Below are 23,340 nucleotides of genomic sequence, written 5' to 3'. Positions count from 1 at the left end.
ACTCAGACCATTGTCACAAGTAATAGCCTAACAAATAGTGCAGTGGGTGAGCAAGATTGTATGGAGATAAATCTGCATCAGAGCCTAATAACGTAAATATGCTTAATATCGCGGCCGATAATTGGTCAATCCCTACTCCACACCTGATAGTTGAGAATTTTAATTTAACACTGAAATTTCAATGCAGCAAACAACTGGAGACTAAACACCAAAACAAGATATCGAACAATAAATCTTAGTATTGTTTATTGGTCACAACAGTCACATATTTAACACAGAGCTGAGAGTTGAAAGCGCCAGGGGAACAAAGCTGTTGAAGTTCAACCCCTGAAGGTCTGATGGCTGCTGAAGGAGCTTAGTGGTACTTCCTCCAACGATCATGTTCTGCAAGAGAAGATGGAGTAAAAGAAGTTAAAATTAACTTACTGGAGAAGTGACATTTACTCTTTGCAAAACAAGTATCAGGTAAAGCATCCTAAAAAAGGGAAGTAAGGGGCTGTATGCATTTCTTACTGATGTGGTCGTATTCCCACAGGTAGCTGAGTCCAACATAGGCAACCACCACCATAGCCAAACCGCCGATGCCTCCCTTCTTCACATTAAAATACCTGTTGTAGTATCTGTCGTGGCCTGGAAGAGAAAAAAATAAACAAACATGAGCAACAGCTGATCCCTGAAGATCTGTGTCTTCCTCAAAGTGTAAAAGCTAATCAAACCTGTGAACAACCTTTAAGGACTTAATGCAAATGTTACATGTGCTGATTTTCACATGCATGTGAACATGGTGAAAGAGGAAATGCAGAGAAAGAGCATGTGTAATATTGGCTTGAAAAGAAGAAATCCCCTAAATGAGGTGGGCTACAAACACATTCTCCAGTGTTTCATCTAGCCATTTTCATTATGCATCTTGTTTTCAGGGCCTATTTAAAAATGACGTTTAAAGTTCTTAAGGGGTTTCCTCTTACACTAAACTTTATTTTTTAACCTGGACCCAATTTCCTTGTCGATGTGACAAACGGGGACCTCCAATGTACATCCAGATTAGTATAACTGTCCATCAACATTATGGAAAGGACCCAGAGAAATACTACGCTTCTTTCGCTTGATCCGGACTGTTATTGTGTCTAACCAAGTCTTGTTCTGAATATCAGGCAGCAACAGGTCACACTCTTTTCTAAATAAAAACCTTTTTCCTCTGTAGGCAGGTTCCAGCTCCCACAGGAACACCAACAGTCTCTTGCAGCAGCCGATACACACCCTCTGCCCCCTTTTTCTCCCTCCTCATCCACTTTTCAATTCATAGGAGCACTTCATCTGTGTATTCAGGACCACCGAATTTAAAGGCGTTACTGAAATCATCTTGATATTCGGCCATGAGACTAAAAATACTTTACACTAAGCTGCACTTTTTGTACTACCGATACAAACTCTCCCTGACACTCCTTATGTTTCTACCATTATACCAACAACCAGTTCAAAACAACACTTCTTGATAGCATCCTTTCCATAATGTTGCCAGACAATGGACTTCCATTGACGGTGCCCATTTTGTGGCTGCAGCGCTCTCAATTTATTTATAATTTATTATAAAAATATCTAAATATATAGATTATTAATTAATTATTATTACTATATAAAATATTAAAAATTTAGTGTTCCGAAAACCTCTAACAGAGCCTTTGTTATTGAAACTGGTGTGATATTTTTTGTGTTTCTGGGTCCACAACAAAGTTAAAGTGAGAACAGGTTTCCTCACCCCTGCGGATGGCTGCGATGATGCCATTGGGGGTGAAGTCTCGTCCACTGAGCCAGCTTCCCAGCTCATTCACTTTCACGTCCATCAGCCGCTTGTCAGCTACGGGAACTATTCAAAAGAGGAGACAACAAAGATGGTTTGATTACGTATCTGTCAGATATTTTGATAATCGCTTAATCAATAACAAAAAGACACTTTCCCTGATTAAAAGTTTTTACATTTGATGCTTTTATTTACTTTGACACAACAGGCAATGTGAAGATGTCACCTTGGACTCTGAGTCCTTGTGGCTATTTTTAACTAGTTTCGGGCATTTTACAGACAAAACTAGTATAAGAATATCCTCAAAAGAAAAGGTACTCATTGTGAAGAATGTCCAATTTCAGAATAATATATTGTACTAGTCCTATTAATGCATTAATGTGTTCATCAATTTGATGTTGCAGCTGGTAAAATACATTTAATTACTTTATATTTACTGCAGGGTAGATATAATGCTAAATAATTTATTTGTTGAAAATACTTCATACCATGAATCTGAATGTGCAAAACAACTAGTAGACAAAACAGTAAACAAATCCTGAAAATTTAAATCATTTACTCAGAACTGCAGTGACGTAGAAGAATAAAGTAGTTTAACATTTAATAACTCGAGAGACAAAACAGGGACCTATAACTGTACGTAATCACAGTAAATATACTTAGTTACTTTCCAGCAATGGGTTACAGGCCTAAATCCTGCAAATTGGTCAACAACTTCATTCATTAAAATGTAAAGCAACATTTTTCAGTCGGTAAATACCTAAATCAAGTTGCAGTAGCTCAAACCTACAATTAAAACTAACCTTTATTTTCATCTGTGGAGCTAACTTTTGACACATTTGAAATTAACCAGCAGTGTAAGCTTTATGACAGAAATGACAGCTAATATGAGATAAGTACTCTTGACCCACCGTCCAAAACAAACTGTGAAGCAAAGAGCATCCTTTCGTGTTTTACATGTTTCCGGTTAATATGTTTAAGGGTTTAAATTAACCACATTAACATCAATTTTGGTTAACGGCCACTGAGTTTGCAGGCTATCATGCAGGCTAGCCAAAAGAAACGGTCATACAACTTAAATATGCAAACACAATTGAATTATGACAGCTTCGAACAAACAGCAAGTCATATCTGGATCTTACATTAACGGTGCATGACACTGAAATGTCCAAAAGAGACTCGTAGATTAATTTAAACTGCAAAACCATCAATGACACGCAAAGTCCTTGACGTGACTCAAAGGATTCAATGCGGCCTGCAGTCACACAAAACACTTAAATTTGACCCATTAACGGTCCGTCAGACAATTAAACACACACTGTCTGCGAACACTTAAAGATATGCCGACGACAAAACACATTATAGAGAAAATTTGTGATTATTTAAGCAGAGGACACGATGTTTTACCTGGTCTGTCCGCCATCTTGACTGGTGCGAAGGGCTGGCAGCGGGGAATGATGGGTATTAACCGACGAAGTGCATTATGGGAGAATATGTAGTTTTTTAGTCTATCCACTAGAGGGCAGCAGACGAAATGAAACCAGAAGTCTCAAACCAAAAGGCTTTAAAACCTTTATTTTATTCTACTAAGAAAGGCATATACAAACAAAGTATTATCATTAATAATATTTTTGTTGTTGTAAAAATAATAATATTTATTGATATATATTAACATAAAATATTTAATATAAATATTAAATATAATATTGAATTTAACACACACACAAACACATCGTTAGTTTTAATTGCCTTTTTATTCTTCAGGTCTGTAATCGTGGTGGCATATTGATGCAGTTATTGATTAAAATAAAGGTCCAAGATTTAGTCTGGAGTTCACCAAAAGGCTTTACAATCTTTATTTTTATTCTATTAAGAAAGACATATACAAACAAAGTATAAAAATAATAATAATAACAACAACAACAACAACAGGGATTATAATTTTAATAGTTTTCTTGTAAAAAAAATAAAAAAATATTTATTGATATATATTAACATCAAATTAATGCAGATTCAAATGAACGGATCACCAGTCTAACACACACAAACACATCGTTAGTTTTAATTGCCTTCCTATTCTTCAGGACTCTAATCGTGCTGGCATATTGATGCAGTTATTGATTTGAATAAAGGTTCAAGATTTAGTCTGGAGTCCACCAAAAGGCTATACAGTCACAACACTGTACACAGAACAACGAAAATCTGCAACAACAAATTAGGTGTATTATGCAATGATAAATGCTGTAGACAAAACAATCGAAGCCCCTGTATTTTTCACCATTTTATCAACTAACCCGTTTAAGAACAAACTATTAGGAAGAGTAATTAATCAAGAAAATATTGGTTGTCATAGACACAAGAGGGGTTTGGAACCACTACCATAGTGAAACTTTATTGTGAAAACTGAATCAAATCAATCAAAAATCAATCAATCAAAATTACTTTATTTATCCCCGAGGGGAAATTCAGTTAGTCTGGTAGAATCTCTATTAGAATGAGACAGCCTGATGGCTGTAGGATCTATTTTTTTTAAGATCTTTTGTATCTCTCCGTCCTGTCTGTCTGTATATTATTATGTTTATTATCAATTCTGAACACACACAAAGAGCTGAGCAGATTTGTATTGAAGTATGAATACTGTATATGTTCAAAATCACAGACATCATGGTCTGTTTCCCCAGTTGTTGTGTCTGTACGACCTCCTCTAAAAAGCCAGTCAGATCTCATGCATTTTGAAGAAGTGACCTGCAGGGTTTAGCACACTGGTGTCTCCTGACACACGATCAAAGGGATTTTGTTTTGTTTTTCAAAATAAAACCGATCAATGAGCAGCACAACAGCCAGTAGAAGCTGGAACACATAATATACCTGGAGACAGAGTGAAGATGTTATTAAAGGTGGTGTTTGTGTTTGTGTTTGTGTGTGAGTGTCAGAGGTGGTGCTGTTGTAGTTCAGGTCCCCTCTCAACACACCCACCAATCAATACACCCTCTCTATCTCATCCCATCTCTCTCTGTCTCCGTCTCTCTCTGCCCCTCTCTCTCTCTCTCTCACACACACACACACACACACACACATGCACATGCACGCACTGAGTGAATTACAGTGTGTAGTGGTGGTTTTTGGCTCTCATCCAGGACTGAGCAGTAACCTCTTTGCTTTATTTGACTGATTTTCCTGCTTCACTCTAATGACTTTCATTAGATAGAGGACTCATATAGATGTCCAACATCCACCCTTCCTCTTTATCCTTTCCTCTGCTTCTCTCTCTGACTCACCACACAGACACATACACATATTTATATATATGTATATACACACATACATACACATTAGAAACATCAAAAACTGATGTATTCATGTATCCACCTACCTGTAACGTAGGTGGATACATGAAAACATTGTGTGTTGAACATTGATGAATTTTTACCAGGTTTTTGGGCTTTGATGTTGATGATTCAGCTCTCTTTAGTGCATGTTGACCCAGATGTTTCTTCTCTTCTCTTCTCTTCTCTTCTCTTCTCTTCTCTTCTCTTCTCTTCTCTTCTCTTCTCTTCTCTTCTCTTCTCTTCTCTTCTCTTCTCTTCAGATTTGACTACATGTTTCTATTGGAAAAGTTTTTTGTTGTGGCAATATGGCATATTAGGGGTTTTATCATTTCAATTATGACGTGAAAATCACTCGTATTGAGCTTTCAGTCTCAATGATTAAAACCGAAAGCAGGATTGGGGATTTAAATAAATTATTTAGTTGGTTACATTCTCCAAAAATAAGGAGTATAGTATAATATATTTATATATATTTTTTTTTTTTCCTGGTGAGGATTTTGGCCCCTGAGAGCCTCCCAGACATGTTCTGTTCTTAACTCTTCTTTAGTTAGGAGGCTATATGTAGGCTGAACCCAAAGTCTCCTGGAAAATGTTCCATGAAACAGAATAAATCTTTCCTTTCGGTATGAACAGATGTATTATTTGTTATTAACAAGCAATGAGTTCTGATCTAAATTTAATGTGAAGAAAAAATACTGCTATCCTTCAGCTAATGAACAGAAATGACATTTGGTTTTTGCTGGTCATTAGTCAGCCGTCTTTGGTTGTCAAGGCAGCCAATATTCACTTTCCTATTTGCTCTGTTTTAATTCCTGAGGGAACTAGCTGTCTCTTCAGCTGCTAAATGCTCCGCTATGATCTCCAGCTAGTCGCTCACTGTGCTTGTCTGTTGTTTGTTGCTGAGGAGGGAGTGTCAGTTTGTAGAGCTTTTTTTGCACAATTCGGCTGCTTGTTGTGGCCAAAAACTACACTATAAGAGCAGTGAGACCATAGACTGTAAAACTGATCATTTTGAAGTTCAAGTTTGGCCTTTTCTGGTCGCCATTTTGCTTTTTGGAATCAGAAGTAACCATTAATGGATTAGAGCATGGAGCTGGGGAAGAAGATGTTAAATTATCAGTTAATGCTAGCGCTGTCTAGCTAGTTTGGTTAGCAAGGTGCATACGAATAAACAGTTGATCCCTTGGAGTGTGTTTTGGTACACAGTATGCCATAGTAGCAACCTGTCAATCACAAGGTTGTCTCGCATATTATCATTCTGACATTCCTGGAAAAAAATGCTCCTGCTTGTTTGTATTTCTTTAAGCCAATCACAATAGTCTTGGGCAGTGCTAAGGCTTGATACAGCAGTGGTGCTCCAGCCAATTAGATTGCAGAAGGGGATAGAAGGGGAGGGAGAATGCCGTCTGAAATAGGCAGCCAATGGCAGTCATATCTCAACAGCGGTCTAAAGCATATCCTGGTTAGTCTTCTATTTTACTGAAATGGGACCATAATTTACAAAATGAACATTATGTTGTATTGAAGAAGACTTGAAACTAGGCGGCAACCTCCAGGTCTGAGCATGGAGGCAAACCAGGAAGTGCCTTAAGCTGCATTCTACTAAAAATTCCAGCAGGGGGCGCTAAGTTTGGCTGCAAAAAATATCTGTCCATTCATTTCAATGCAAAATTTGAAAACTTCTCACTTGATTTATTTCCTCAGAATTTTTTTTTAGGAAAACACTATGGTCTCAATCGCTAGTAAAAAATCTAAAGAATCGTATGATTTGAGGGCGTGGCTACCTTTGATTGACAGGTTACTAACAAGGCGAGCCATCATCAGGAGAGAAGCAGAGCAATGCGTATCCACTACAACGTGTCAATAAGGTTATATATAATGTTCGATATCGATATAAAAAAGGCAGTTTAGTGGTTTGGTCTCATAACTTTGACCCTTTCAAACTGTATTTTCACTTTATGACTTTAAGGTTTTGTTCATTAAAAATGTCTTTTTCAGCGTTTGGTTGCCAACACATTCTCACTCCCAACTTTTCTGATACTGAGTTGCACCCTGGTGCATTTCGGTATTGAATGATTTGGGAGGGAGACCAGGCTGTCCTTATAATGTCTGACTTCATTTTGCAACCAGTGGAGTTGCTGGGGAGAGCTGCAGATTCAGGTGGTAATTTCTCTGCAGATTCATCATTACAGTCATTAAAAGTAATTTTTTATTAGCAAATATAAAAATGCGCAAACTGACTGCAGAGACAGCGTGAGTGTTAATCTCCTCAATAATTAAAATGTCCCAAATGACCAATTTTACAGGCCCAATAAAAAAAGGTGGCCAGTTGGACAGAAAACCTCCCAGTCTGGCAACACTTCTCCTCTCCTCTTGAAGGTCACACTCAGTCACACACTTGGTTGAACCAACATCTTGCGTCTGTCTGATTTACACACAGTGCGGGCCAGAACCTCTAATCCAATCTCACTCTGTGCAGCTGAGAAGCCAGCACTCACCCCCAGAGGTGCCAGATTCCCAATGCACTCATTGAACACCTACACACACACACACACACACACACATGCAAACATACAGAGACGTAAACACACAATGACAGACTGACACACTCTGCAACCAGGCAGAAATCACACACATTTAATTTGGCCTGTAAAGGTTACAGACAACACTGTAACATAATCTCATTTGGAGAATAAACCCATACGTGGAAATGACCCTGTGGTCCAGGCTCACCTGCTTGTTCATTGGTTTATTTGTTTGTTATAGCGCTGCCTAGGGCCTCGCTGCACTTCAGAGCACCGACTACACACACACACACACACACACACACACACACACACACACACAGACAAAAGCACTAAGGGACGGATGATTTTATTCCACCTCAAGAGGCAGGTGCCCTCGGGGTCTGCCACAGAGACAGCTCTTTGATGCTGATGGAGAGAGATAGAGGGAGAAAGAGCGAGGGAGGGATAGAGGGAGGGAGTTTGCGCGTGGGTGAAGAATAGACAGACACAGAGAGGAGACAGGGATGAAAGAGGACGAGAGGGCAGAAAGGAGATGAAGACTGTAAGTACAAAAGGGGAATCTGGCAGTAGGAAGAGAATGATGGAGGCAGATGAAGGATAAAGGAGGGAAAAGAGGAGGACTGAGTCCATGTCTCTGCACACGGCTCTGCAATACACATGACCTTTAAACAGCCACTCTCCCAGTCACTCCCTGTTCATCCATCCTTCATGCTCCACATCCTCTTAGATTTCATTTTAAAGACTTCCCCTCGTGTGTTTTTTAAATGGCCACTTCTCTGCTGCCCTTGCTAGCGATTTCTCTTCCCCGTCTGTAATTGTCCCACACTTCCTGTTACCTCTCCCTGCTCTCTACCACATCGATTTCTCTCCTCTCCATTCCTGCTCTTTTGCCCTCTGTGTCTCTCTTCTTTTTTTCTCCTCTTCACTTCCTCCTCCTTTCTGTGACCTGTGTGTTTCTTTTCCCTCTCCTCCGTCATGGTCGAGAGCTCACAGGTGGAAAGAAGTGCAAAAATCAGACAAACAGATAGACCGGCCGGCGGGTACAAGGGGTGGGTTGTGGGTAATAGGTTTATCATCTCTCCTATTACTACAATAATCTCATTAGAGATATGGAGATCAACTGGGGAGCTGCTAAAAGGAGCTCGCTGGCCTGATGAGGGTCCCAGAGGAAACCTGTGTGTGTGTGTGTGTGTGTGTGTGTGTGTGTGTGTGTATGTGAGAGAGACAGACATAGATGAATAAAGAGAGCAGGAAAGAGAATATTACATGTGCAGAAAGGCTCCACAGGGACCGTTTCATTCCTCACAGCGATAATGGTTTTAGCCACTAAATCAAACTTTCCTATTCACATTCACTTACACACTTAAATGTAATGGGCTCTAATGGCACGTTGACTAATCGAAGCTACACCTCTGCAGAATACAGCAGAGCACACGGTGCACAGTGCAAAATAGACCTGCAGTACACCTCAAATTTTGCTTAAATCTGGTTGTGGAATAAATATGTTCTAAAATTGTGGAGCATTTGTAGAAAAGATAAAGGTTGTACTTATTCTCATTTAACCTTGGCAAGGTGTGCATTGTTTAAAAACACAAAGCCTCATAATTCAATCAGTTTTATAATTTTGTCAGACTTCGCTGAGAACAAGCTATTACGCTTAATATAATTGTCCTTCTCTCTACTTACAGAAAATGCCTTTTCAAAACTGGGTAATTGCTTGGTCCCCGTTAATGCTGCTTGTAGTTTTCTTGAGAAGTGCTCATCGAAACAACTCCACACTCAACATTATGGTTCCTTTGGTCCGGCTCTGACATCGTTGCACCCAACGTGGAAAAGTAGCACCAGCCACCTGCCAAATGCTGCTAAGATACGAAAGTGGCTGTAGATTTCAGACACAAAATAATGATTTACTATTGAGTGGCTGGTGAATTTGAACATTTATCAGTGGCAGGTAGGTGGTCTGTCATGGGCTCTGGTGCAGCGTGCCACGCCCCCTCAGAGGAGAGCTGCTGCACCTGCAGAGCTCAGCTGGAGCTCATTCAGAGATCATCAAGCTCCAGCATTACAGCCCCACCAGCCCAGCACTAGATGCCACATTGTCGTTGTGCCATGCAGAACTTTCCAGCGCTCTTCGTCGGCTTGATATCCCGGTTCCAATCCCGTCTGTTCCTGACTCTGTTTCCTCATCTCTGCTCTGGTAAACCTGCCTGCCATTCATCCCAGACTCCGGTTCCAGCCTTTGCGTTTCCTGGTTGGATTTCGCCGTTCCTGTGTTGGCTGCTCTGACTTCTCTGTGGAGGATTACTCGCCGGCTGTCTCTGGAGTTTCCTGAGGAGCTCAGAGTTCACCCGGCTTCTCCTGCTAGCTCGCCTTCCCTGCTTCAGAGCTTTGCTCAGGACTTCATCCTGCTTCATTCAGAGAGTCTAGTTCCAAGACTGTGTTCCTGCTTTCTGTTTCCTGTGTTACCTGCTTTGTCTGGAGAAATAAAAGTCCTTGCTTTAACCTTCGCTTATGCTACATTTGGATCCAACCTGATCCGTGACATGTTCACATTTTGTTCAAAAGATGTTCAAAAGTAAATTTCCGACCCTGGTTGACTATATGTGTCATTTAATAACAGCTGGCTATTTTGGAACAAGCTATTTATCAGAAGCAAAACTTTCATTCTAAGTTACATTGATATATAAATATATCTATATATAATAATAAACTATAGTTTGCTAATAACGTAGCTGGTCTCTTTCTTGGAGAGAGCGACGGAGATCAAGCGCTACCCTGCATAATAAGGGTCCCCTCTCAATACACTACAGTGTTTACATAAAACACAGCTAATTAATATATCCAGTAGATCTCAAGAGCTAACACTGCACTTTCTTGGGTCCACAGCAATACACCCGCCAAGTAGGAAGTTGATTGGATCAACAGTTTTTACACAACACGAAGGACAAACATGCAGACTATAGCGACTATAGCTACTACGTATCTGTTAAAGCCGCTGAGAGGCTAAAGGTGTTCTTTACTGTGACGCGTTTCAAATAATACTTCCAGAGAATCCATGAAGTTCAGATGTGTTAAACTGGTTTATTATGCAAACAAAAAAACTCTTTATTTTTTCTCATATAACTGCTTGTCAATAAAACAAACTATACTTTTTGTGTTCTACCTCCCACCATACAACTGAGCAGGTAAATAGGTGAAACCACACCTCTGTCCCATCGCCAGAAGGGACATACACCAAACAGATGTGTGCAGCCTAACAAAATAAGCAACATAGGCAAAAATAGCAACATGGTCTCACAGAAATCCGTGAAATAGCCACAGATTTCGCTTAACTTAAAATCCGTGGAATAGCAACGGAATTGCTCAAATTTCCGTGAAACTGACACAGATTTCGCTACAATGCAAGTTAATGACAGTCATATCCCGTGGCTATTCCAACATACACAGTGATATGTACATTCACTGAGTGAATATTTAGAAAATAAAACATATATTTCTCGCTAGAAATGTGATCAAAATCCATTTTTATGCAGAAACAAAGTCAAAATATTAATTTTTTCACTAAAAATGAGAGAACTGTCCGCCATGTTTTTTGTTCTGACCGCCGGAACCTTGAAAGTCACGTGAATTGGAACAAACCAATAGGAACAAATATCCATGGAATAGCCACGGGACATGACTGTCATTAACTTGCATTGTAGCGAAATCCGTGTCAGTTTCACGGAAATTTGAGCGATTCCGTGGCTATTCCACGGATTTTGAGTTAAGCGAAATCCGTGGCTATTTCACGGATTTCTGTGAGACCAGGTTCAAAAATAGATATCTTGGCTCCTACACAAACAGTTATACACTGACATACAAACAGATATTGCTTCCATTTTAGTTTGATAGTTCAACCTTTATGTATTATTTGCTTTCTTTCTGACACCTAGATGAGAGGACTGATGTAACTCTCATGCATCTTGTGTGTAGATTAATTATGGAGCTAAATTAGCTTAGTTTAGTTTAGCATTACATGAGACTGGAGGCAAGGGGAAACCGCACACCTTGCTTTGTCCAACAAGCTTAATACAAGACTGAATATTATCATCAGTAAGTTGTAAGTAAACAGTTTCTGGCTCCATGACTCCACCAACTCAAGAGAAAAATATCAGTTTCTTTAGCTGCTAAATGCTCCTCCATGTTCGCCAGCTATTAGATAACTTTTTCTAATACACTTAATCACTGATACTCGATTCAATGATGATGGGATTTATTGTGTACATTTCTTCCTCAGTCATACACAGACAGCGTACATAACCCTTCTTGCTAAAGGGCACCTCAATGGAGCTAATATTTTAGTCTAATATCAACAAATGGAATATTATTTTCTTAAGTCTTTTTGCGTGTTGTATCGATGCATTTTATGCATTTTTCTGTTACCATGACCACTTTTCTCCTGCAGTTAAAGAGAAAAGTAGATTGTTGCGATCGATTAACTTATTTTTGTATTAGATCACAGTATATGCATCAACTCCATGGATTATACTAGTTTCTTTGATGGCTTGTGAAGCTGGTTTTCTTTCTGGAAGATGCTTTCTACTCTCTTCCCCAGTGAAAAGTCTCAGTTGATCTGACCCACTCATCCTCACTCTGAGCAGAAACTGCCTGTAGCATCTTTGGCCCTACGCTGTCCTCCATTTCTCCTCCACTTTGCCCGGCTATTTCCTGGACCTAATATAAATCTTCACTGTTACTGCAATGACGCAGTTATGTCTCTATAAAATGGAACTGCACAAGCCGGTAGATAAAGAGCTGGGTGTAGCAGATTTTTATGTGAAGCCGGGAGCTGCAAGATGCAAGTTTTTGAGTAAATCCGACAGATAAACAGATAAAGTGTCTACGTTTTTTCTACAAATGGAAAATACTTCTTTTGAAATTTAAATTTTGAAAAAGCTCATGATACCTTGATTGAATTGGATCCAATTTCCACTCTCTGTTTTTATCAGCTTTTATACTATTTTAGCCACAGCAGCATTGGAGCACAGAGCGAAAGTATGATCCCTTAACTCTCCTCTAGTGCCACCGTTATCAAGCCACAATTTATCCAATATTTTGGTTTATAAATGGTGCATTCACATGCTCTTTGGAAGTTCCCATTCCCTGAGCTGGGAAGTCATTCTTTCAACTTTATTGTGTTCACGACTTTTAAGTTGTAATGTGGAAAAAAGGTTGATTCTAGAAGGAATATGCTTTATATTTTTATTTAAACTACACGCTGACAGCTAAAATATTGTTTTACCTGTCGTGTTATTAGGATTAATGGAAATAAACAACTTTTCTATCTAATTTTGGGAACTCTATCCGCACAGCAACGCACAGTTACAGTATAATGGTTACAAATTACGTGTGAGAACAATTGATTTAACCGTTACCATCAACCTAACATTTATATTAGTCCGCCTTGTTTTTGTGTAACAAGAAATCATCTTTGAAAGTTGTGTACCAAAATTTCTGAGTTGTTGTTCTAACTTGAGGGGGCGTTCAGGTTAATTTTCCCAGTTGGGAACATACAGGGTTAGGGTTAGCCCATGAAGTTGTAATAATTATTTAAAATATTTTTTTAGACACAATCCTCTGTTATTTGTGGTTTGATGTATAAAGTTTTGAGAGGATATACACATTGTCACAATCATTTCATGGAAAGAGTGGAAAAAATATTTTATTTTAACTTTATGGGCGATTGTGTATTTTTCTGATTATCCGCACACCACATGAATGCAGGGTGCAGAACTAATGATATTCCCATCAGCCTCAGCTGTACATGGTCACTGATAATTAGCAAATATTAGCATGCTAAGCTAATGTAGTGAACATGGTAAACATTAAACCTGCTAAACATCAGCATGTGAGAATTGTCATTGTGAGCATGTTGCCATACTAGCATTTAGCTCAAAGTCTCAGAGCCTCTAGATTTGAATAAATTCTAATAAAATACTGTAGTGTTTTCAATCTTCAAGCAGTGTTACTTGTTTCCTAACTCGTCACTGCAGGACAAAATGAACTGGGTGACAGTGTTGTCTGAATGGCAGGGGAAGGTGAAGTCGACCTGGCCTTAAGCCTCTGCAGCAGATTAGACACAGATTGGTTCTATTGCTTTACTGTGAAATACTGCAGCTGAGGACAGAGAAAAATAAAATTACAGCGCGCACACACACTTACACAAACACTGAGGACACAACTGCTTGTGCACACACACACAAGCAGGGCTGTGTAATTGAAATGGTAAAGGGGCTGGTTGTTACATAGCAACCTTCAATAAACAACGTCTGTAAGATGGAGACGATGATAATGAGAGACACGGAGCGAGGGAGAGGAGTAATTGAACTCTGGCTCTCTGAGAGTCTCTGAGCTTTGGTTACATGGAGTTAGTGTTTCAGAGCAGGGATTTGTTGAGGACATGTTTTTGTGCGAGTGTACAGTGTGTTTAACAAAGCTCTAAAAGCTTGAACTGACTGAGAGAGAAAGCACACACATGCAAACAAAAACACAGAGACACACAAAAGCACACACAGAGACAAACCTCTCCAGAGAGCATGGATCAGATTTGAAAGGGAAACAGCAAAACAGAGAGGAACTATGAATAGAATGATCTCAGCAAAGAAGATTTCTCTATTCTATCTAGATTTCTATCTAGATTTCTATCTATCTATCTATCTATCTATCTATCTATCTATGAATAGCACAATTAGATGTGAAGACTGACACCACTCTCTACTGTACTGTAAATAAGAAGCTACATTTAACAGCTGGCTAACTTAGCTTAGCATAAAGGTTAGCCTACCTAATACTTCATATTAATATAACAAGACAGGGAACTCTATATAAAGTGTGAATTATGAGCTTTGAAGGTACTGGTAGGTGTTAAATGTTACCTTTGGACAAAGCCAGGCTAGCTGTTTCCCCATCTCCAGTATTTATGCTAAGCTAAACTCATCTCTATTTTTCTCTATTTTTGATATTGGAAGGGTGCTAGTTTCTGTTTGTTGTCTCATGTTTAAGAAGGCTTTGTTTGAATGCAGTTAAACAGTCAGTCTGTAGACTATCGTACCACGATGATTTTGATTTTTTAAAGCTTAGCAAACTTAGCTAAACTGTCTACTTGTTGCATCTCAAGTTGCTTATCATACTGTATACAATAACCAGCGCAAAGAAGAAGAAGTCTGGGGCAGGATAGCCAATATCTGTAAATCTGCTGGCTACACCAGAACCCCAGAAATATTGGCCCCAGAGGCTAAATAAATATCAGACCGATAGGCGATAGGTTCCAAGATTGAAGTTAAGCAAACCAGGTGCCTAGCCTTATATTTAATCTTCTCGCTTTAAGAAATATTTAATGTCAAGATTAGCTGAAATCAATTTTGGGTTTAGAATTAGTTTCAGCTTTGTGGGATAAAGAGGGCTGTGTGAATTTTTGTATTCAATAGATGGCCCTCATACATGACAAAACATGACCTGTATGTGTTGATTGAATGCTCCTGTATGATTGTATGTATGGATGTATATGTGCTTGTGTGTCACACAGACAGAGTAAAAGACGGAGAGAGACGCTGTGCTGCTCCTGTGTCGTCATGTAATTCCAGCCCAGAACGGATCACAGCCAAACATAACAATAGTGTGGATTTACAGCAAGTGCTTTCCAAGTGCTCAAGGCGCTTTCCAGTTTTCACGGCTACTTAGAGAGGAAGCATGTGTGTGTAAGTGTGTGTACTCTGTTGGAGTGTGTCTGCATTTTTATGCATGTCTTCAGAGAGAAACCGATACAGATATAATTTGTGCATGTGAGAGCAGTGAGAGATTATGCGTCTGTGTGTGTGTGTGTATTTGTGCAGCCTGCAGAAATAGAAAGAACACAACTGTATGGATATATAGCAACCACTCAAAGTGCTTTACAACATCACACATTCATACACTGGTAGCAGAGGCTACCATGCATGCATACTCACACAGGGGTTCAGTGTTTTGCCCAAGGACACTCCAACATGTAGATGAACATATCTTTAAAGCTCACTAACTAACACATTTTTATTTTAATCTGTAAACAACCATTTTTAGCATGTTAATTATCAACCATTTTATGTGCAGGTAGGTAGATTTTTTGGGAGATGCCAGAAGTGATCATTTTTAGGGGGTGAAGCTGGGGAGAATACCAGCTGGGCAGGGCCAGGTGCCATATTAATAGCAAATTATATATTTCCAACTAACGCTAGTGCTGGCTAGCTAGCTAGCTTGGATAGCAAGGTGCATAATTTTACTCTAAATTTACAAAATGATTCATCATTCTGTGTTGAAGATAAGATAAGATAAAATATAACTTTATTAATCCTGAATGAAATTCTGGTTCCAGATTGCTCCAAAGTTACAAAAAACAATCACAATATAGGATAATAAGAAAAGCAAAAAACAAAAAATACTGAACCAAACTGGTGATTAAGACCATAAACTCATGATACTCAGGTTTAAGGCACTGTTGCATTCATGTCAATTTTCAGGCTATGTCCACTTGTTTTATTCAGTCTATGCCATTGACAGAGCCAGTCTAGCTTTTTTGTTTTAGTTAGTGTTTTTACTTTTCATGTTTTATACAGCATCCCAACTTTTTTGGAATCAGGGTTGTATACTTTTGAATAGTATGTCTAAATTCCTAATCAGGTGACGGAATTAAGTGTAACACCAGCATGCAATGACTCAATCCTGACCTCTCTCTCCAGCACACAGTGCTTGAATGCAAGTCAGAAGAAATACATCTATTTTTCTCTGACTCTTTTCTCTATCTGTCTTTGTCACATCTCAATAGAGTCTCAATAGTGTCAATACTCTCTCTCTCTCCCTCTGATTCTTTCTCTCTCAATGTACCTGTTCCTGCCTTCTCTATTCGCCTCTTTGCTTTCATTTCCCTCCAAATCCACTCGGCTACATCGCACACCCGTAGAGTACACTCTGCTCTTTCGCTATAGAAAACCCTGCAGTCTGTTACAGCTCATTCTGCTTGCCCTTGTGTGAACTCTCTTTTTCTCTTTTTCCTCCCCTGAAATCTCTTTCACCCTCTCTTCCCTCAGTCTCTCCATCTCTAAGGATCTCTCTGCCTCCCTTTCCTCAGACACTGCAGCTTTTCTTCTCTCTCTTACTTTTTTAGCTCTCTGTCTTCATCCCTCCTCTGTCCCCGAATCTTCATCTCTGCCTGTTTGAACTCCCCACCTCTTCCTCCTTCCTCCCTCATTCTCTCTCTCTCCATCTGTCCTCATCCCTCGATCCCTCTGCCTCTGCATTTACACCTGTCTCTTCCCTTTCATCCCCCTTCTTCTTCACCTGCCTGCCTCACAAATCATTACCTCCTCCTTTTCTTCCTCTCTGTGCCTATTTCTCTCACTCTCCTGTCTTCCTCTATCCATGTGATAGGATTAAGCTCCCATCTGTCTGTCTCTCTCTTAGAAATTTTTTTGTCGGTTTTGGTGGCTTTGCTCTCATTTTCTTGTCATCATTTCTCTAATTTGCCTATTTCCCCGCCTCTCTCTGTCCTGCTTTATCTCTTTCTCCAGAGGTGAGCGGAGGTGTCGACGGGCGGTAGTACTATCAGTATGCAGAGTCATGGCGCTGTGGCTCTGCCGTCATTGATTGAACCAGCAGCTAAATATAGACACTGTTGAGGCTCAGCATCTTTACCAGGCTGGAAGGAGGGATGGATGAGTGGATGGAGGGATAGACACACACACATACACACACACACACACACACACACACACACACTTTCACGGACTTACTTCAAGTACAGTCCCGCAGGGTGTTGGTTGTACAGAAAAATAATTCTATTTAAGTGAAGGAGGCGGAACATGGTCTGACCTTTTAACACATTTATAACAGAGAGCTGCCGGAAAAATATTTATGACACACACACACACACACACACACACACACACACACACACACACACACACACACACACCAAAAACTCAACACTCATTCTTGCTGGACAGATTGCTGTGGGCTAAAACAACATGACAAACCATTACTATTCAACACGCAGCATAAATCCAGAGCTGCAAGCCTTCCCACAAGCTGAGCGGGTAGAAAGAACAAGCCACAGACAGAGAGAGAGAGAAAGAGAGAGAGAGAGAGAGAGAGAGAGAGAGAGAGAAATATAGGCATGCAGCCAAATGGACAGCTAGACGAGCAGGACTGATAGAAAGAAAGACAGAAATTTGGCAAGTCAACTATAACCCACACAGACAGGTAAAGTGAGAGGCAGACAGGTGAACAAACAGCCAGCTAAAGAGATAAGCAGGCAGACAAGCAGAAAGCAACGCCCTCGTGATCCAGAGGATTTTACGCAGATTAAATTCATCTCAAGAACGTGTTTCTGGACCGGCGTCAAAATGCCTGCTGTGCCACACGATATGTTTGTATGCCTCATAAAGAACAGTTTGCTTGATAAATCTCAGATTAGTGTAGTCTCATTGTCCGCACAGTGCTGTTTCAAATGCTGCTGGCGTTTCTAAGTGTTTCTTTGGCTTTTGTGCTGTTGTTACAGTTTTTTGTCTTTTTGTCACCGTTACTGGTAATTGTGTTTTGATTTCCTTGGATAGCACTGAGGTACTGAAAATAATTCAGGAAGAAGCTTTCTATTTAAAGGTTCCCTACAGAGTTTTTTTTTAACCTCTAGTAGTGCTATGGAGTTTTCTGTGAGAGAGCCCCTGGTTTGTTTACCTTGTGCTCACACAATCTAGGAATGCCAGAATACAGATAACAGATAACAGACAAGACTTCCTCCTCCATGCGCCGGTCAGAGTTGGTGGATTGGTTCACAAATAGCCAGTTCCTCCTGTTTTGGTCTCCACACACCAAAGCCCACTCAGACTGAAGTCCAATCACATCTAGAGTCGAAAAACTAGAACACTTCCGATACCAAAATACTATCCTGCTGCCTAAAGATTCTGCATTCAGCTGCAGAATCTGTTTATAGAGATGAGTGCACACATAATGTGATGCAAAGTACTGCAGCACAGTATTCCACTGATCTACAGGTGCTGGTAACACACTATTTCTCTCCTAGCACCGTACAACAATTCTACTCCTTAAAGAATCGTCACCAGCACTTATTGCTGCACTAACGCCTCTTATCACACTATACCTTGATTGTTTCCCTTTTCTGTAAGTTGCTTTGGATAAAAGCGTCTGCTAAACAACTAAATGTAAATGTAACAAGATGTGCTACAATGTTACAATGCTACTTGCTATCATTTGCTAATTAGCACTCAAGACAAACCACAGAACTTATTGGGAAGAGTTTTACAGGTGTTAAGTCATAAACCAAGTATTTTTAAAACTTTTACATGATGATTGTTTGAGATGAACAGTCGGGGAATCAAAAGCAATACTATTAAGATAATTATTCTGAGGGGCATTCAATCCATCCTACAGTTATTGCAATATTTTGGGACCAGAGAGCCAAGCTCCTAGCATGGCTAAAGACAAGCAGACAGCATTTTTTTTAAGCCACGACAGGTAAAATATATGTTCTACTGTGGGGCTTGTACAGTAAAGCATGTTAAATCATTTAAAACTCCCAAACTACTGCCTTGATTATTTCTATTCTCATTCTGCTGTCAAAACTAGAGAAACTTCAGGCTGCAGATCAGCAGATAGTTCTGTGTGCAGTGTCATGCCATCGGCCCAATAGTCCAAAGAATCTGAATCCGATCCTTCTCTATCTCTAACCAAGTGGAGTTTGTGCCTAAAGGAACTATTCCCTAACAGTGTTACAACAATTATTTTTTAAGAAGCACATCGGCAGTCACTGAATCCATAATTCTATGCACCCAGCTAGTTGGATGTCAGAACAATGAGCAGTCCCCCTGTGTGTAAAGTGTGAGACCAACAACAATGAAGCATGCAATCAGGATGAAGATGGAGGTCTCAGGAGGAGGTCCAGTACAGTCAGTTTAGTGCCTCTCTAAAGCTGAGATGGCTTTGAAAAGAAAAGCGGCTAACAGCGCCTTTTGCTTTACTAATGTACTGTTCTTTTTGTAATAGGCAGACATTTCTTTTGTGCATGTGCAGCATATAATGAGCTACATTCTGTATAATACATGCATTATTTACTGAATATTTTTACATGTGTTTTGGCCCTTTGCAGTTTATCTTTACTTTGTGGGTCTCCCATCATGATGGACATCACTGGATGATTATTTCCTTGCACATATGTGCCAGTGTGCGGGATGTTGGTGAAATCAGAAATAGAAATCCAGAATATCAAAGGAGAAACTCTCTGTACATAATGTTCAAAAGATCAGCATGATATTATTTGTAAATGCTATAAATTCACCACGGAACAGATTCAGCATTCTGATGGGATAAACCTTTTACACGATGCATTACATCATTTGATACAGTTGATCTTTGATGTGATCTGTGATGTTGAGCCAACAGTTAGATTAAATGAATTTTGGCATTAGCTGAGTCAAAAAAAAATCTCACCGTGTCTTTTATTAGAAAGCATGCAAAGACTCTTAAAAAATGGGATTCAAACCCACAACCTCACATCCTACAATGCAGCTGCAGCAGCAGATCCTGTTGTGCCGCACACCTAAAAAGACAGCCATACCATTTAGCTAATTCCCATCTGGCTCTGCTCCTCTATGGCAGCAGTGGGGGTGTGCAATATGACGGAGCCCCTGCCAATAATAAAGCATTAGCATATTGAACTGAACTGATAAAACTGTCAATCACACAGAAGCTCCAGTGCCAAAATTGTATTGTGTGTGTATGTGTGTGTGTGAATGTTCCTCTATTGTTCATTTTCCTTTCATATCCACTGGTGTTCTTATCTCTACGCTTTAGCAGCACATGTGCTTTACATGCAAATAAAATTGGGAAAAAATGTTAAATGAAAAACCATTAAGGTGATAAAGCGATCTTATCTTATTTTCTAATGTTTTCTCTCTATGCTCATAAGTATAATCAGTAGCATGAGTATTGTTTATAGTGTTTTTGGGCACAGTTACACATGCAAAAATGTAACATTAATGGATATGTTCCTCCCGTTTCTATGTCAGACAATCTTTGCATTGTGTGGAGTTCAACTTTGATGAACTTTGACCAATGAATGTCGCCTCGGTCATCCGGCTGCATTCGTGACTGTGTGACTGTACTGTGGGCCGAACATGTCAACAGGCTACTTCTCTGACAGTGGTATGTGTAATATGTGAAAAGCCATGCCACAAAATTGACCAAAACATTCATATCTGATAAAAAAAAAAATGTCCCACACAAGAAAACTGCATTGTTAGTTATGCTCCGAGAGAAATGTATTGGTGACATTTTTTTGTATCAGTAGCTAATACGTTTTTTAATTAAAACATTTTTTTTCTGTGTTGCATTTTTCAGCTTTATTAGACAGTGCCAGAGAGAATGAAAGAGGGAGACAGAGGGGAAGACGTGCAGCAAAGGGACCCCAGGCTGGATTTGAACCCTGGTCCACTGGGACAAGGACTCAGCCTTAGTGGTATATGCGCTCTACCAGAGATCCACTGGGACGCATATATGTTTTAAATGAAGGTCCATGTCGGGAAGAAGTTAGGCAGTTAGGTTTAGTTTGTTTTTTTTTACCCAGGAATACTCTACTTTCCGTAATTGATGTTACATTCAAAACATACTTATAAATGCATCTAACTGATGTTAGGTAACAAACTTATTTCAACCTGTTATGTAACAAATGTACTTATTTTAATCCAAACTATGATCTTTTCCTAAACCTAACCAACTGCGCCTGAACCTAACCAAGTAGTTTCTTAATTCACAACTTGAACCATGTGTTTAGAATACAGCTAAGTGTATTTTTATAGGAAACAGGGTTTCTTTAGACTATATAAACAGTAAAGAGAGGATTTTTGTCTGTGGTGACTATTCTTTTTTAAAACATTTAATCTATTTGGTCTTTTTACTGCTATGAAATACATTTTTAGGCTACTTACTATGTGTACAGAAACACTCTTAATTATTTAAAGAACGCCTGAGACGTTATGCAAAAGGTTGTGTGATGGGAAAAAAAAGTTATTAACATGCATTTCTACGGTTTCATCCTCAGCTCTGTTAGTGCTTTTAAAAAGATTGATTACAAAAGATGAACAGCCAGAGGCAACAACCCCCTCCTCCTCCACCACCTCCTCCTCCTCCTCCTCCCTCCTCCCCCTTTCACTCTCCTCATCCATCCATCCACGCTTCCTCTCCTCTGCTGCTGGACGGCGCGTTAGGAGCGCATGCAGGACGGACGGCACCGGGGGCTTCCCTTCTGTCTGATGGAGACTGGCTGAGGAGGGACAAGGTCCGGCCGGCAGAGACCACCTCCAGGATCCCGCTAGGAGAGAAAAAAGGGTCTGCTGCGGGGGGAGCAGGCACGAACCAGGGGAGCGAGAGAGGAGACACCGGAGGTAAAGGGGCCATTAATAACCTGTTGTTGGTGTGTTTTTGTTGTTCATTTGAGGCAGAAAGCGCCGCGGTGGCGGACAAAAACACAAGGATGGATTTTTAAAGCGACGTTTAAACCTTGTTGGACTTGATTGGAATCGTTTAATGATGATTTGGAAAAAGAAGAAGAAGAAGAAGAAGCGGAATTAATGACAGAGCATAGTGTGTGTCCTCCACCGCTCAGCCGTCGTGCTTTTGCCTTTGATCAATTATAATTTTAATTTTTCTCACGCGCCTGTATAGTAGCAAGCACAACACGTGAGCTTAATTGATTTGGAGTTACCATGTTTAACACAAAGGTTTATTTCCCAGGGTTAGATTGTGTGCTTAAGGTGTGAAATGAAATGATTTTGCTCACTCTTGATGTTTCATTTTCTCATTATATAAGTACAATAGAAACTGCAGCGTGATATTAGACTGCAATTCAATTATGGTCGCAGACTGGAGGCTTTTAATTTAAAGCAGGAAGGCTGACAGCGCCGCCTCAAGGCTGGACACGACAACTGCACGTGGCCCTGTATGTGCAAGTTATTAGATTGAAAATAATTTCCTCAATAAGCTTGCAGTGTTTATGTCCAGGAGAGGCAGCCTCTGTTGGTTTAATCACACGTCCCTGACACTGTTTCCCTGCTGAGGCCAGGATGAGCCCACATTACAGGGATGATAACCTTCTTACATCATCTGATCCTGCAGCTGGAGGTTTTAAAATAGGATCTCACCCTAAAAAACAAAAGCAGCTCCGCCACTGCTTCGCTTTGTAGTCCAGAAGTGAGATCTCACACAGGGCATGAGAGGTGAGCAGGCAACGAGGCCGCAGGGTGGATGTGTGCTGACAGAGCTGGATTGTGTGGATGTCCTCAAGTGTTTGTTTGTAACCACATACAGGTCCACAGTAGATAAGCTTTTTGTGCTATTCAGTGTGTATGTGTTTGCATATGAAACATAATGTCAATACCCATTTATATTGATCCAGCTTGTAACAATAACAGCTCCCTGTTGACTCGAGTGAATGAAAGCAGGTTATTGAGTCATGTTTCAGCTGCTGGGAGGAGGTCTTTGTGTTGTATTTTAATTACACTTGCAGCCATGTTTAACAGTGGGGGTGATGATGCATGATAGAGCTGGATGTGTAGCCAATTAATAAGCTGATCTTTAGAAAATATGGAAACTGTTAATAATCTTT

At 39.9% G+C, this 23,340-nt stretch overlaps 1 protein-coding gene across 1 annotated transcript; it reads right to left on the bottom strand.

Moving 5' to 3' along the window:
• Positions 1-229: 229 nt before the first annotated feature.
• On the bottom strand, positions 230-3,253 carry atp5mf (ATP synthase membrane subunit f). Its single transcript, XM_059348832.1, has 4 exons — positions 3,206-3,253; positions 1,757-1,864; positions 514-630; positions 230-384 (listed from the first exon to the last, which is right to left on the bottom strand). The coding sequence occupies exons 1-4, from the start codon at positions 3,219-3,221 to the stop codon at positions 356-358; spliced, it is 270 nt and encodes an 89-aa protein (XP_059204815.1). The 5' UTR covers positions 3,222-3,253; the 3' UTR covers positions 230-355.
• Positions 3,254-23,340: the final 20,087 nt, after the last annotated feature.

This window comes from Centropristis striata, chromosome 13 (genome assembly GCF_030273125.1).
Source record: "Centropristis striata isolate RG_2023a ecotype Rhode Island chromosome 13, C.striata_1.0, whole genome shotgun sequence".
Taxonomy (NCBI): Eukaryota; Metazoa; Chordata; class Actinopteri; order Perciformes; family Serranidae; genus Centropristis; species Centropristis striata.
This window is presented reverse-complemented; position numbering and strand designations above follow the sequence as displayed.

What these genes read in the sequence shown, in the direction of transcription:
- atp5mf (XM_059348832.1), bottom strand. An exon ending in CATCGCAGCCATCCGCAGGG is followed by an intron (nt 631 to 1,756) that starts GTGAGGAAACCT and finishes TTTCTCTTCCAG; the next exon opens with GCCACGACAGATACTACAAC. An exon ending in GTGGGAATACGACCACATCA is followed by an intron (nt 385 to 513) that starts GTAAGAAATGCA and finishes CTTCTCTTGCAG; the next exon opens with AACATGATCGTTGGAGGAAG.